At 41.9% G+C, this 13178-nt stretch overlaps 1 protein-coding gene across 5 annotated transcripts in view; it reads right to left on the reverse strand.

Annotated features, from left to right (window-relative positions):
- Window positions 1–13178, reverse strand: part of PDCD4 (programmed cell death 4) — a 468841-nt gene that overhangs the window by 197817 nt on the left and 257846 nt on the right. For all 5 annotated transcript variants that reach the window (XM_085603425.1, XM_085603423.1, XM_085603426.1 and 2 more), the window contains one exon: window positions 10273–10390. In XM_085603425.1, the coding sequence (XP_085459551.1) occupies window positions 10273–10390 (118 nt within the window). The remainder of the gene's footprint in view (window positions 1–10272; window positions 10391–13178) is intronic.

Raw genomic sequence — 13178 nt, forward strand, 5'->3', positions numbered from 1 at the left:
AGCACGGAGATGGGAGGGGAAGGGTTTTTGGAGCACCTTGCACTGCCAGAGACATCACAGAATCTGGTTTGGGATGATGTGCGAGGCATGAATCTCTCTGTAGCCTTGTACTTGTTATCCATGTGGGTGGCATCACCGCTACAGAATCTGTTTTTTTTTTAATCTTAATCACCTCATCTCAGATATAGTCGACGATGAGGAGGACCGTTACTAATTTCCTTGCTTGCTCCTTGAAGTCATAGAGAAAACTGACTGTTTAACAGAAGTTGAGAGATGAAATCGTGTTGCAGCCTGGTCCATCAAGTTCTGAAAACCCGCGATGTCCTCAGGGGGAGAAGACGAAGGATGTCGTGGTGCAGGTGACAGAGTGAGGACAAGGTAGGTATCCCACACATCCAGTCGGGGTTGAGGTTCAGGGATTTCACCTTCCTCCCTTTCATGTTCTGAAGCTGTTGGGTCCTCTCATGGTGGTGCCAGTACGTTGGAGGCAGGTGTCATCCTGGCCGTAACAGGAGGAGGAATGCGTTTTGGCATAGAAGGAGAGGTAGGTTGAGGGGATGCTACTGGCTGCTCCTGTGGAGGGTCAGAAAATCCTCTTTTGTAATCCTGCAGCATGGCCTACAAATCCTGGATGAGTGATAGGGGCATTTGCTCTTCATCATAACAGGGTTGTAGACAAGGATGGTATTGATAATGCTCATATTGCACTTGTAAGAAGCATAAAATTGATGGTAAAAATGCTGTTCCTCATCTTCATCCCGGTATTTGACCTGTAGTTCTGATGGGATGTGCACTGCCCCAAAAGGCCCGTCATCATCCGACTCCTCAGATCTAACAGGTGACTTGGTGGTAAAGGTGACACCTTGCTAGGAGAAGTCAATTTAGGTCTTACAGATGTTTTGTTTATTTTTGTCATTGTTGACGTTACCGTCGGCGATGTTGTCGTCCAAGTGAACTTTGGCATCGACTGTAGGAATGCTATTGATGTTGTCGTAGTCGACGGTAGAGCCGGGGCCAACATCTCAGTCGACGTTGTCTTAGTGGGTGACAGTATTCCCGTCGACGAGATGGGTATGTCAATGGCTCTCATCTTCAACGACGATGGTCTTGTGGATGAGGCAGGGGTGACAGTCGTATTGGATGCCAGCTTCAACAGTGATGTCGACGGGGCTTTGACAGAATTTTTAGTTCTCGACGTTGACAGTCCTGGGGGGTAGGGGGGGGAAAGGACACTTCCTCTCCTGTATTCACAGATGAAGTACTGGGCATAGATGAGTTTTAGTTTCTCCTTTCTCAGAGGGTCTTTATGTTGAGTTTTTAAGGCTTTCCAACCCTCCTCAGATGTCCCTTGGTCAGATGATCTGGACCTTTTGAGTGTGCTCATGGACATGTCACGGTCTTCCTCTGATGTGGAAGATCCCCGAGTTTTACCCTTCTGTTACCACAGATGTAGCCTTCTCTCCTTGTCCTTTAAGGTCTTAGAGGAAAAAGTGTGACATATTTTGCACTCCTTTACCTGATGTTGATGGTAAAGGCAGTAAAGACAGTCTCTGTGTGTATCGTCCACATGTAGGCTTTTCTTGCCACATGTTTTGCAGGATCTGAAGAGGTCTTTCTTAGAAGTATCAGACAAAGTAGTTGTAGATACATCTTCTATTGTAAAGAGGAAAAACCTGAACAGACCTCGGGGAGACTCCCTTCCCATGACGTGTGGTAGAAAATCTGAGGGACTTAGCCTCTGTTGCGAGTGTTCTGGAGGGTGCTGTCACCGGATTGGTTACAGTTCAAGTTTGGTCCTTTTCAAGGACATAGATAGACTATTAAACTGTCTTTTCTTTGCCATTATAGCCTATGATAGTAATTGATACATACTACTTTACTATGGTACCGTGGGGAGGTGAGTTCCAGGCACTATCATCAGCATACAGTGCTGAAGATCCATCACCTTGATCCATCAAAAGACTGCAGGGGAACCTATGTGCTCACTTGGCCTCCCAGAATGGTCCTGAACCAACCACACACTTGGACAGTGCTGCAGTCACAAAGCCCACTTGTGGGGTACTCGAGCCACTAGCATTCCTTCTTCGGTATGGCCTACCACTCGGGCACACAGCTTCAAGTGCCTTGGTAGCTAGGAGGGGGGATAAATAATGAAGATTTCACTGCCCAGTCAGGCAGTACAATGATTCCTTTGGTGCCCATGCTGAGCGACACCGTCGGCTCGACCATAAGTCAGTTACAGCAGTCCATTCGAAGATCAGCTTCTCCTGCAGGTTTGGTGCTTTCTTCCCTTGCTCACAGGCAGAATGCGTTGGTACCCAAGCCAGCCCAATAATTCCTCTTACAAATGAGACTCCAGGTGGTGATCCCTTTTTTTTGGGGGGGGGAGTTTTATATAGCGTGATCCTGGCCAAAAGGTATCAGAGCACTTTACATAAGCACTAGTTGCGTTACAGTCGGACGCGTTCATTTTTTTAGGCATGAGGAAATTAAACGATTTGCCTGGAATGACAAGATGTTGAGTGTCCTGGCCGAGACTTGAACCCAGTTCTCCAGCTCCGAGGTCGACCACTTTAGCCATTAGGCCACATCCTCTCAAGCAATCAACTCCCCTTGCCTCTCGGGAGTTGGCTGTCAATGAGATACCAATCCTCAGCTACTCTGTAATATTCATGATACCCCTCCTTGAAAGAAGAGACGTCAACAAAGAACAATGGATTCCATCTCTATACAGATTTGGTAGGCAGAGGATGTGCGATCCACGTATGCTTCTGTGGACCTGGTTTGGGTTCGTTCTCCTTCAGATGTATTGACGGCCTCATTCCAGATCTGGCCTTAGTCAACAATGCTGCTTTGCTCAGCAGGAAAGTCTCTAGGTGGAGTGCACGTCACACAAGTACAAAGGGAAGTAAGCAGGCTGCACCCAGCTATTTACAATCTCTCCTCATTAATATCCGGAAGAGAGACAAGAATCTGTACCCCTTCAAAGGATTCCTTTACCTAAAAACAGAAACTGCAGGCTTTGCCCTGCTTACCCTGCCATCTATCTACCAGCAGCTACACTCAGTTACATCCCAATGTATCAAGAAGGGCACTTGCACTTTTAAAGAAAGAGTGTTTCTCCTTTCCTCATTATAGCATCTGGTTTTGGCCCCTCCCAGTGAAGGAGAGGTGGAGGGGAGGGGGGGTGAAGCATGTGTGTGTGTGTGTTTTTGTTTGTTTTTTTACTTTGCGGATTTTGAAGCCCAGCACTACTATCCATCTCGATAGGGTCCGTTTCTGCACTGCCATTATTTTCTTTGCTCCAGAGAGCCCTACAAGAGTTGTTGTTCATCCACACAATGGTCTTTTGTTTGGTCAGTGTAGAGTCCTCTTAGGGTGGAGTCATTAGACCCTTTTTTCATGTTTTGATTGGTGAAGTGGGGTAGTAAACTTTGGCAGAGTAAATAGACAGGCAGACCTGAAAAGTTGCCTCATCTTTGGTTAACAAGGCTGCCTCGATCCTCAGTATCAATTAGTCCATGGAAAAGGTGGTGTATGGCGGTTGTACTAAATGCAACAGCAGTTCACTCATGCAGCATGCAGAGATGATGGTAATCAGGAAAACTGTTTTGCACGTAATTACTAAGAGTCAACAGCTATGCATCACCTCTAAAGGTATGCACATAACAAATGTAATAACTAAGTTCAAGCTTTCCTTGAAGAATGGCTTGGGGGAGGGGGATATATGAATCCGACCTTTGATGAAACGCATCACAACAGATGATTTAAATAGAGAGGGTTTATCAGGTAAAGACTAAGAGGAAAAAAGGGCAGATAGGGAACTCTCAAATACTGGGCCAACGAAAAAACAAACAATAATACAACAAGTGTTTGGCCTTCAGAGGGTCAGTAGAACAAGTAACACACCAGGCAAACAATTTCACTCAGTGGCCAGTATAAATGGACTTTGTTGAAAAATGTAAGGTTGAAAGGATGACATCAACTCCAGAGGCTGGCAGTTAGAAAACATTTAACTGCCTCTGCTCAATCTCCACACACGAAGATATATGTTGTGGAGGCTCTAGTGTAGGACTATCCCATGCAGAAGCTTATCAGGAGTTCTCGATACCATACACTAGATACTATACCTTCCTGCCCCAGTCTGAGGCAATTAAAATGACTGGAGCTCGGGCAGTCTGGACTTTACTACAACCACAATAAATAGAAGGTAGCATTTGGAATACATACAATAGACCAGAGTCTTATTGCAATTTGTAGCCCAGTGTCTGTCCTAGCCGAAACTCCAGTAAGCAGTAGTTTTGGCACTGTGTGTACAATGGTGGTGAGCATGGGTGACAAGAGGCCTCTGATCTCCACCGCTCACATTTCACCTCTACCCCCGCAACCAAGCTGTAATGCATCAGTCACAACTAGGAAGTCAGGGTGTGGAAGGGAGAGTGACCTTCAGCATGTCAGGCTTGCCACACAGAAAATCATGACCCCTTTGCCTGCGAGGAGAGATGGAGTCAGGATGGAGTCGAAGAGGCAGCCCTGATGCTGGGCTCACTGAAACCTGAGGTGCCATTGTCACATGGGGTTTGGGGGCATTGTTGTTTTTCACTAACTTAGCATGAGTACGCTGCAGCTTGCCTGCTGCTTTTGTGCACGTTACTACACGTCTTTATTTTTACAACATTCAAAGACTGCTTTCACATGAGAACTCATCGCTGTGTTCACTCTCTGTATGTTCCTGGGATTTGGACTGAACATTATGTGTAAGTTCGAACAACAATGCCGCTTGTTATTTTGTTCTGGCCAGTCCTCAGCCCTTAGACAAAACATACCAATGCAGCTGTTTGGACAGCGTACTTGGGTTTGTTAGTGGGGTGCACAAATAGGTGAGACACAGTTGAAGGGGACCTTTCCAGGGAGAAGAGCTAAACAGCACCTGTGATGTAGATCTACCAGCTATAGGCTGAGGTATGGGGTCTGCTGACAAAGCCCAGAGATATTCTATTATATAATAATACTTCTTAGCAAAGGGAGGGAGGTTACGCACTATAGTCCTTTCTCCTTTGTCTTTTATAATGACATCTCCCTTCACGATTTATGGACTATATTTGTATTATGCATCTTTCTGCTGGTTGTGGCTCGTATACTGCATGTTAGTTAAAATAAATATTTTAAACTATTACGCGATCTTGGAGTGCTGTGTTCTGGGGTGTCTTATCATTGGCTTCTTGGTGAGTGAGTAGGAGAGCAAGTGAGACACTTAGCTAGTCAGTCCTGGGCTTATGGGCACTAAGGAGGTGGGATGACTCAGTCCCCATACACCAAGGTCCTATAATCCTGCGCATAGTTTCGTTTTTGTGCAGAATCCCTGCAACACCATCTGGTGTTCAGAATTAGGAATATGCACACGGATAGGAGACCAGAACCATCCTCACTGAGACCCACAACTGAGCCTGAAACATCAGAATGTCCTATACTCATCGAGGAGAAATGAAAGGCATCATGTACCAGACAACCCCCATTAAGGGAAACCTCTGCATTGTAGGGAACATTTAGGTGCACCTCAAACTGCATCAGAGTTGTATCTGAATAAGGCCTCAAGCCTCCAATAGTCCTAGTGTCTAGGCAGAGGAAGTGGTCAGGTTGTAAAACATCTGGCTGCACTTTTGTAATCTTCTAGCACTACGTAAACCTGGTGTGGGCTAACAGCGGTTTTGGTTCAGAAACCAGTGTCAGCTGAATCTGGGGCTAGAGCTGATATCGGTGCTATCACAGAAGGGACTGGACAAAGGAGTCAGGGTCGAAGTACGTACCATTGCTGGCTCAAAAACAGTTCGCAAACAGTCCGATAGACAGGGAGAACATGTTGGCTCAAGGCCAACCGGGGACTCCTGAAATTCTGGGGGATCTGGCAGCACACCAGAAGGAACCAGATCATGTGAAAATGTTTCAGCATGGATTTTCTAAAACCTGCCATTAGCTGTGGGGTCGACGACAACCCATGAACTTCAGGCACGGTAGGACCTGTTGTAGCCTGGATCAAAGTCAGAAGACACTTAGCAGTACGATCTTCCAACTCATGCCCTTGCACCTTCTCTCCAGATTTTGATTGGTGCGATGGGCTGAAGTTCCCTCTTAGCTCTCTTGTGCTCATAGTGTGTTTCCGACTTACCAGAAGACTTATAGGCGGAAGGGGGAATCATTGCAATTTGGAGTGGGGCTTTTATTTCGTCCATGATCTCTTGTGTTCGGCGATGCAGTTTCAAATCCTGATCGCCTTTGAGTGCACTAAGGCATATTTATCATAGTAACTGAATCGTGACTGGAATCTAAGCAACAGAGACGCAATGTGCAGACAATAACGGACATCCATTTCCTGCAATGTTGGCACAGGATTAATCCAGTCATCTTCGGGGAAAATATCTTCCTAGCACACAGTAGAAGAAATTTGGAAGCTGGCGTTAGACCAACAAAGTTGGAAGCTGGGCTCTGTTTTTATGAAGAAAGAAAGGAACTGACATCAGCTCACAGGGGTGGCGCTTATATGGGGCTCCACTCTAATATTGGGATGGTATGGAGTCTCTGCAGAGAAACTCTGTGCTGCCCATTTCACCCTTTTAATTAGTTGAGGAAGTCCAGTTTGCATTACAACCTACTGTGTTGCTTCTATGACAAGTGCAGCTGGTCCAGGTACCATGACTGTGTTGGCCAATCTGAAGCAAACAAGATAATTGTCACTTGACAATTTCAGTTCTTTAAGAGGGCTGTTTATATCAAAGAAACCAGAAGACAAAAAGGTATAGAAATGGTTGTAACCAATTCATCAAAGCAGCATGGTCTACTGGACCTTGATCCAGTAGCTTGAATTCAAAGTCTTGGTATTTTTTTAGTCTGAAATGCTAGATGCAAAGAGATCTATTGTTACATAGCCCCATTTTGGGAAGATTTGTTGAAGAATTCCATCATCCACAACCCATTTGTGGGTTTCTTTGCAAAACCTGCATAGGGAACCTGCCAGGGATAACAGTCTTGATCTTCTGCCCACTTGAGTAAGTGGCTCATTGCTGTTGTGTTGTCTGTCTGATTAAGTATTTTGTTCATCGGAAATGGTAGGAAAGGCTTGAAAACCAGGTGGACTGAGCTCCAAGTAATTGATGTGATGACTATTCACCTTCATTGACCGATAACCTTTCACAGAAATGGCCTTCAGATGACCTTCAGAAACGCTTAGTTTGGATGTTCGAGCTGAAAAGCAAAAACTTGTAGCAGATTATCTCTTCCAACCCCAGGTAAGAGCCTGCTACACGGTTATCAAGATGTATAGTTTGTCGTCCCAGTTCTACTTTTTAGACCACTGATATTCCAGACCTTGCCGAAAGGCCTACTGTAGCCATGCTGTCTGGACTACTCGAATCTATGGAACCCAGTACGGAATAGGTGATTTGTATGCTGTAGGATTAGGAGTTTTTAAAGAAACAGACATTTCTCCCGGGTTGATGACATTCTCTCCTCTGGAGGAAACACTATTCTTTGTACTGTGTAAGGTTGCCCCTAGATAAAATAGAAACTGGACAGGGGATCCGATTTTTAACAGTTCTATCTGGTGCCCTAGTCTGAGTTTTATGTCATTTAAAGTCCTGCTGCACTTTTCAGTTCTACACATAAGGGTTGATAAATATTCCTCAATGTCGAAGGTGGGCTGCTAATATTGCCATGTATTTGAAAAAAGGCCAGATTTCAGACCAAACTAAAGCACTGTATATTGGTAGGTTTCTCTTCCTGGTACTTTCAGTGTCTTTTGCTATCAGAATGTGAAAGTCTTGTAGCTATACAGTGCACAACCATTCCCCTTGAAAGATACAGAAAAACATGTGATGGAGAGCGAGTGTATGTAATTTTTTTATTTTGATCCACTTGTTGGCCATTTGTAGATCCATGCCTGGTTTAAATTACTTCTTTGGAAATATTGAATGAGGCAGCATTCCACCAAATGTTGTGTTTTATTACAGACCAAACAAGACATAACAATAGATACGGATTTGAGGATTAGAAATATACATTTAGAACATAAACCATATTAAAAACTACGTCTAATGTCTGCCTACTGTAGAGATTGTGATATTTAGGAGACTGAGTAAAAGAGAAATGTTCTCCAAATTAGGATCAATGTGACACGACCGAATTGGTGTTGCTGTAAAGTAAATCAAGTGTCCATGATCCAGAATTGTGATTCCACGTTATACATCATTGATTTGGGCAATGTTAAACAGCCCTGTGATGGTCGTAGCTCCTTTGGTAAATGCTGCTAAGACATCGAGTGATTTGAAAGGATCAATAGCAAAGGGGGAGTTGTGGTGTATCTGGAGTGCTTTGGTGTGGATTAGTGGCAATTATTGTCTTTTTACATTAAACCAGTTCTCAAAGGGGAACAGGTCACAGACGAGGCTTTAGGCGACGTCAAAGTCTTCCACCGCAAATGATGCTGATGGGAATTACAATACAGTGTGTCTTCTTTTTTCACCTCTTTCTCATCTTTGTTTCCTAGGTCTCTCCCAGTGAAAGTAGTCTGGGGTGCCAGCTACAAACATAGTGGAAACCAAAGGTTACCTAGAGTGCTTATCTGCGTTTTTTCACCTCCTTTGCCTTTAAATATTCTAGTTTACCAAAAAAGTGTTATTTTCTCCCTATCCCCTTAAGGGTCTTTTCAGACTATTTTATTCTTTTGCAAAAAATCATACTCTTTCATAGAATGGAAAGAGGGTAAGCACTCCATACATATTTTGTGTATGTGCCAGCCTTCTTCCTGCCACAACACTTCACAAAGAGGGAAGGCATTTGGACAGGAAAAAAACCCTTGAGAATGAGAAAAACACTTCCACGGTTGCTGGATATCAAAGATGTTGAGTTAAAGTGAAGAGAAATTATAGAGAAATTCATGAGAAAAATACAGGTGTGAAAAGAGTTCCAGAATCCCACATAATTAAAAAAAAACAAAAAAAAAAAAAAAAAGACTAAGGCAACTAGGAATACCTAAGATAGTGGAAGCCTGGGGAATTCCTAAACAGATCACTAAGTTTTAGAATGCAAGTCTGTCATGCTACACTTTTCTTCACTACTTAAAAATGAGACATGTTACAGAGAAATTTGAGATGTAGGTACTACAACATAGTTCTCAGATGGATTTTTCTTTTGGCATTACTAAAACTCAAAAATCTTACCTTTGTAGAAGCATCTCTGCAACATTTGATCATTCAACTCTTCATCCTCTTTATTGATATATAAATATGTATTTGATGAAAAAAGGGTGAGGACGTACTCCAATGTTTAAGACTAGCAATGAAGATGCTATGATGCAGAGCATTATCATTTAACAAGCCGATTCAAGGTAGGCTGCTATCCAATCCAATATAGATAACATACAAGTTCATAACCCCTCGTGGTGTAAATTAAATTTAGCATGCCATAATATTAATATAAATTAAAAGATCAACTTATATTTATGCAGTATTCAATTATCATCACTTAAAAGCATTAAAGGAAAGTATGGTTCTGTTAAATTTTATTGACTTCAAACCGATCGGTGGCTGACAAAACTAATCAACTAGCTGATATCCTCAAATCCCACAAAAAGGAACTATGTGGTAGTAACGCAGTAAGTGGAAGCAGATGACAACTATTTTTAATGTGTGAAAGATCCTAGAGGACAATTGCAAGATTAGCAATGCATTTGTATTCTACTGTGACAAAATACATAGACAATTGTGTTTAAGATGTGGTTGAAAGAAAGAAATTGTAATTCTAAATTACAAATACTATGATTTACAGGTAAAACACAACAAGAGTAAGGAATGCGCATCTGCATGCTTAATGAAGTAATGTAAGTTGCCTACCAAATGATGCCATTAGAGAAGCGTATTCATAGCAACATTTGCATGTAAATAATCTGCAAGAGTCTGTGATAAAACACAAACTTAAAGAACTAAATTTCACAGAAAAAAGTCCAATTTTGAAATGTACTGTCAATACATGGATGAAGCAGAAAGGGGACTCCTAAGGGAATCAGATACAAAGTAGTTCAGGTTTATGGGCTTTGTCAAACCTGGCACTGACATTAGGACAACGGCATGTTATCACAACTCTAAGAATCAACTGCATCGTAGCAGAGTAAATATATTAGGTGCACACTACAAGACCAGGCAATCTCTTCCAGTGCTAATAAATACCATGGTACTATTAATTCAAGCATACATTTGAGCATAGTAGTTCTAAATAATTTACCTCTTTTACAAGATTTTTGACTGGTTGTTGGCCGCCTCCTGATCCCCATACATGATCTATGCGTTTCTTTCCACCAATGGTCAAACTCAGCAACACAGTTGCCCGGTCTAAAGCAGCTCTAGTGAGAAAAGAGTTTTAAAAAGGCGTTTCAGAAATGTCCACACAACATGTAAACACATTCTCCTTTGTAATAGTGATAAAAGGAGGAATTACTAAGGACACATTTTGTGGCACAAGTTCTGGTGTTCTCTGTACAGCAACATAAAACTAAAGCTCAGCAACTTAAAAATATTGCATATTTAGATCAACAGAACAAAATCTAACAAGCACTGGCAAAGCAAATGAGTCTCACATTTGAAACTATTGGCTTTGTCGATTGGTCAAGCAATACAGCATTCCCAATACTGTGCTTAGCTGCATCATTTTGTAGACAAACGCCAAGCCTGCATGAGGCTACAAAATGATGTGACCATTTATTTCTTTGTGTTTGCCGATCCGTGTTGGGTCCGTAATTAAAAAGAAAAAAAGCAGCACACTTGGGGGGGGGGGGGGGGTGAGGGGAGAGAGGGGGAGCACACCTAGGGTGTGGTAGGCAGAATTACAGAGGTTTGGGAAAGCAATGGGAGGGTGGGGCGGAGTAACACGAAGGGAGTAGGTGGGCAGTAGCAAACAGATAGAGAGGATTGCTGGGGTTGCAAACGAAAGAGAGCACAACATTGAGCTGGGGGCAGAATCACTGAGCAAAAAAGCAACACGGGATAAGCACTCAAGGGTATCACAGTGGAAGGTAGGTGAGAAGCACAAGGGCAGAAAGAGCAATATGAAAGAGCTTCAGAGGGGAAGAAGTATATGAGGGAGCCAAATGGAAAACACATGCACTTTTGTAAAGTGCTTAAACAAAACAAAAGAAGTTGCAGCTGAAAAGGGAGCAGTGCAAGGACACAAGTAATGCATCTATACTCTAAGGGAGGGACAAAAATAAGAAGAGGAAGTAAATCCCACACAAGCTAACGAATAAGAAGCAAACAAATGTGTGACAATGAAGCTATCCAATGGTAAGCAATGGGCTGGCTCTAAGCCCACTGAAAGGCAAAAATAAGTCTAGCAACTAGTAGGACAGACCTAACAATGCCCTGAGCGAAGATTAAATACTTTATATTCTGATCTTCCCAAATCTGGACAATCAGCACCTTGCACAAGTATGAAGCTGAAAACGCTAGCTTCAATGATTGGTCAAAGTTGACCCTCTTCCAAGGAATCATTGAAGCTAGTTTTGCTTTTATAAGGAATGAGGCTTTTACAAAGGGAGAATTACTAACTTTTTGTGTCCCAAGTTCCCCATAGGCTTCATTTCACAGTTACAAACTATAGCAACTCGGGAAGACTATTAGCTCAACTCAGACCTGCATGCACTTCTTCAGTTTTAACACTAGATTAAGCATAATCTGGAACTGCTTTTGGTTTCTTTTGTGGTAAATCTTTTTAGTAATGAGTGTGCATATTGTTGGCATAAGCAGCATGTTAAGGAACATGACATCAGCCAAAATTGTAACCAGAGATTTAATTGCATGATTTATTATATAGAGTAAAGCGTTGAGAGTTGCAGTAGCTTGTACAATGGTCAGATCTCAGCCTCATCAACTGCCATTGTCAGTCTCATTCAACTAAACTTTTCTTAAAAAGATAAATAACACACTGAGCCAGATTACAAAACTCCCTGGTGATATTATGGTTTGTTGTATGTCTGTATAGTTTGTACCATAGCAGAATATTAACAGCCAGCAATTGGATAGAACCATGAAACTCATGTGCCCTTTAGTAAATAAATAAAACGCAAGTGGCAAGTCATTTTGCTCTATTTCTTTGGCAAAGCAAAATGCCGTCCTGTAGGCAATATATGAACCTTGATTTCTGACGCAGTAAAAAAATAAACCAAAACAAAAGGAGAAAAAAACAGCACCTAAACACTGACACTTGCTAAATAGGACTCTACAGTAGATTAGCACAGGTGAAAGAATAAATCATATCACGAGACAGTTTAGCTAATAGAGCACTTACTTTAAAAAGTAGTAACAATTAAAGGTTTATTTTTCACCTAAGTACTGGCTCTCCATTACCAGTATTAAACTGTTGTGCTTTCTCCATTTTTGAAGAAAAATGTAAGCAACCATAAAATGTTTAAAACTGAAATTCCACCCAGAGGTGCGAAATCACAATATCAGTCTTACCCATTTTTGTTTCTGGAATATATTTAACTTTTCTACTAGGTAACCGATCATTGATCTAACTGTATGGACATATAATGTCCAAGAAACTGACTTCATGCTCCTTCCCAATATATCGTATCTCAGAACTCTAAATATATTCCCACACTGACTGCAGGAAATAAGCATGAAAATCATAAGAAAATTAAACATAATTCAAATTGTATAAAACCAAAAGGATGTGGAGAAAGTACTAACCTATGAAATTAAAGGAATAAGAAAAATACCTGTATGAGCAACAAGTTTTGAGCAAGTTAGGAGACTTAAAATTGGGAAAAACATGGTTAGTTTGCATCAGACTAAAGCAAAGCCTGGCATTTTAGTTTTGAGTCACTTCTAATTTCATTACAAGACCGGAGGCTACATTATGCAATAACTTTTATTGCGCCGCTCAAGATGCAGCCCTTTAAAGTGTAACAAATACATCATAATAAGAACATTCCAAACAAGACAACAGAGTCCCATGGTAACCGATAGACTTCCTCTTTTATTCGCTGCTCAGGACAGTTAAGTATATCTTTTTTACTCTCCCATTTTATGGTTACAATACGACTGTTTATTCATATATTATTAACTTTATTCTTCCTTTAGTTTAAGGTAAGTAACCTTATTTCTACCACATAAGGTTTATACATTCTTTGC

This window comes from Triturus cristatus, chromosome 1_2, assembly GCF_964204655.1.
Source record: "Triturus cristatus chromosome 1_2, aTriCri1.1, whole genome shotgun sequence".
Taxonomy (NCBI): Eukaryota; Metazoa; Chordata; class Amphibia; order Caudata; family Salamandridae; genus Triturus; species Triturus cristatus.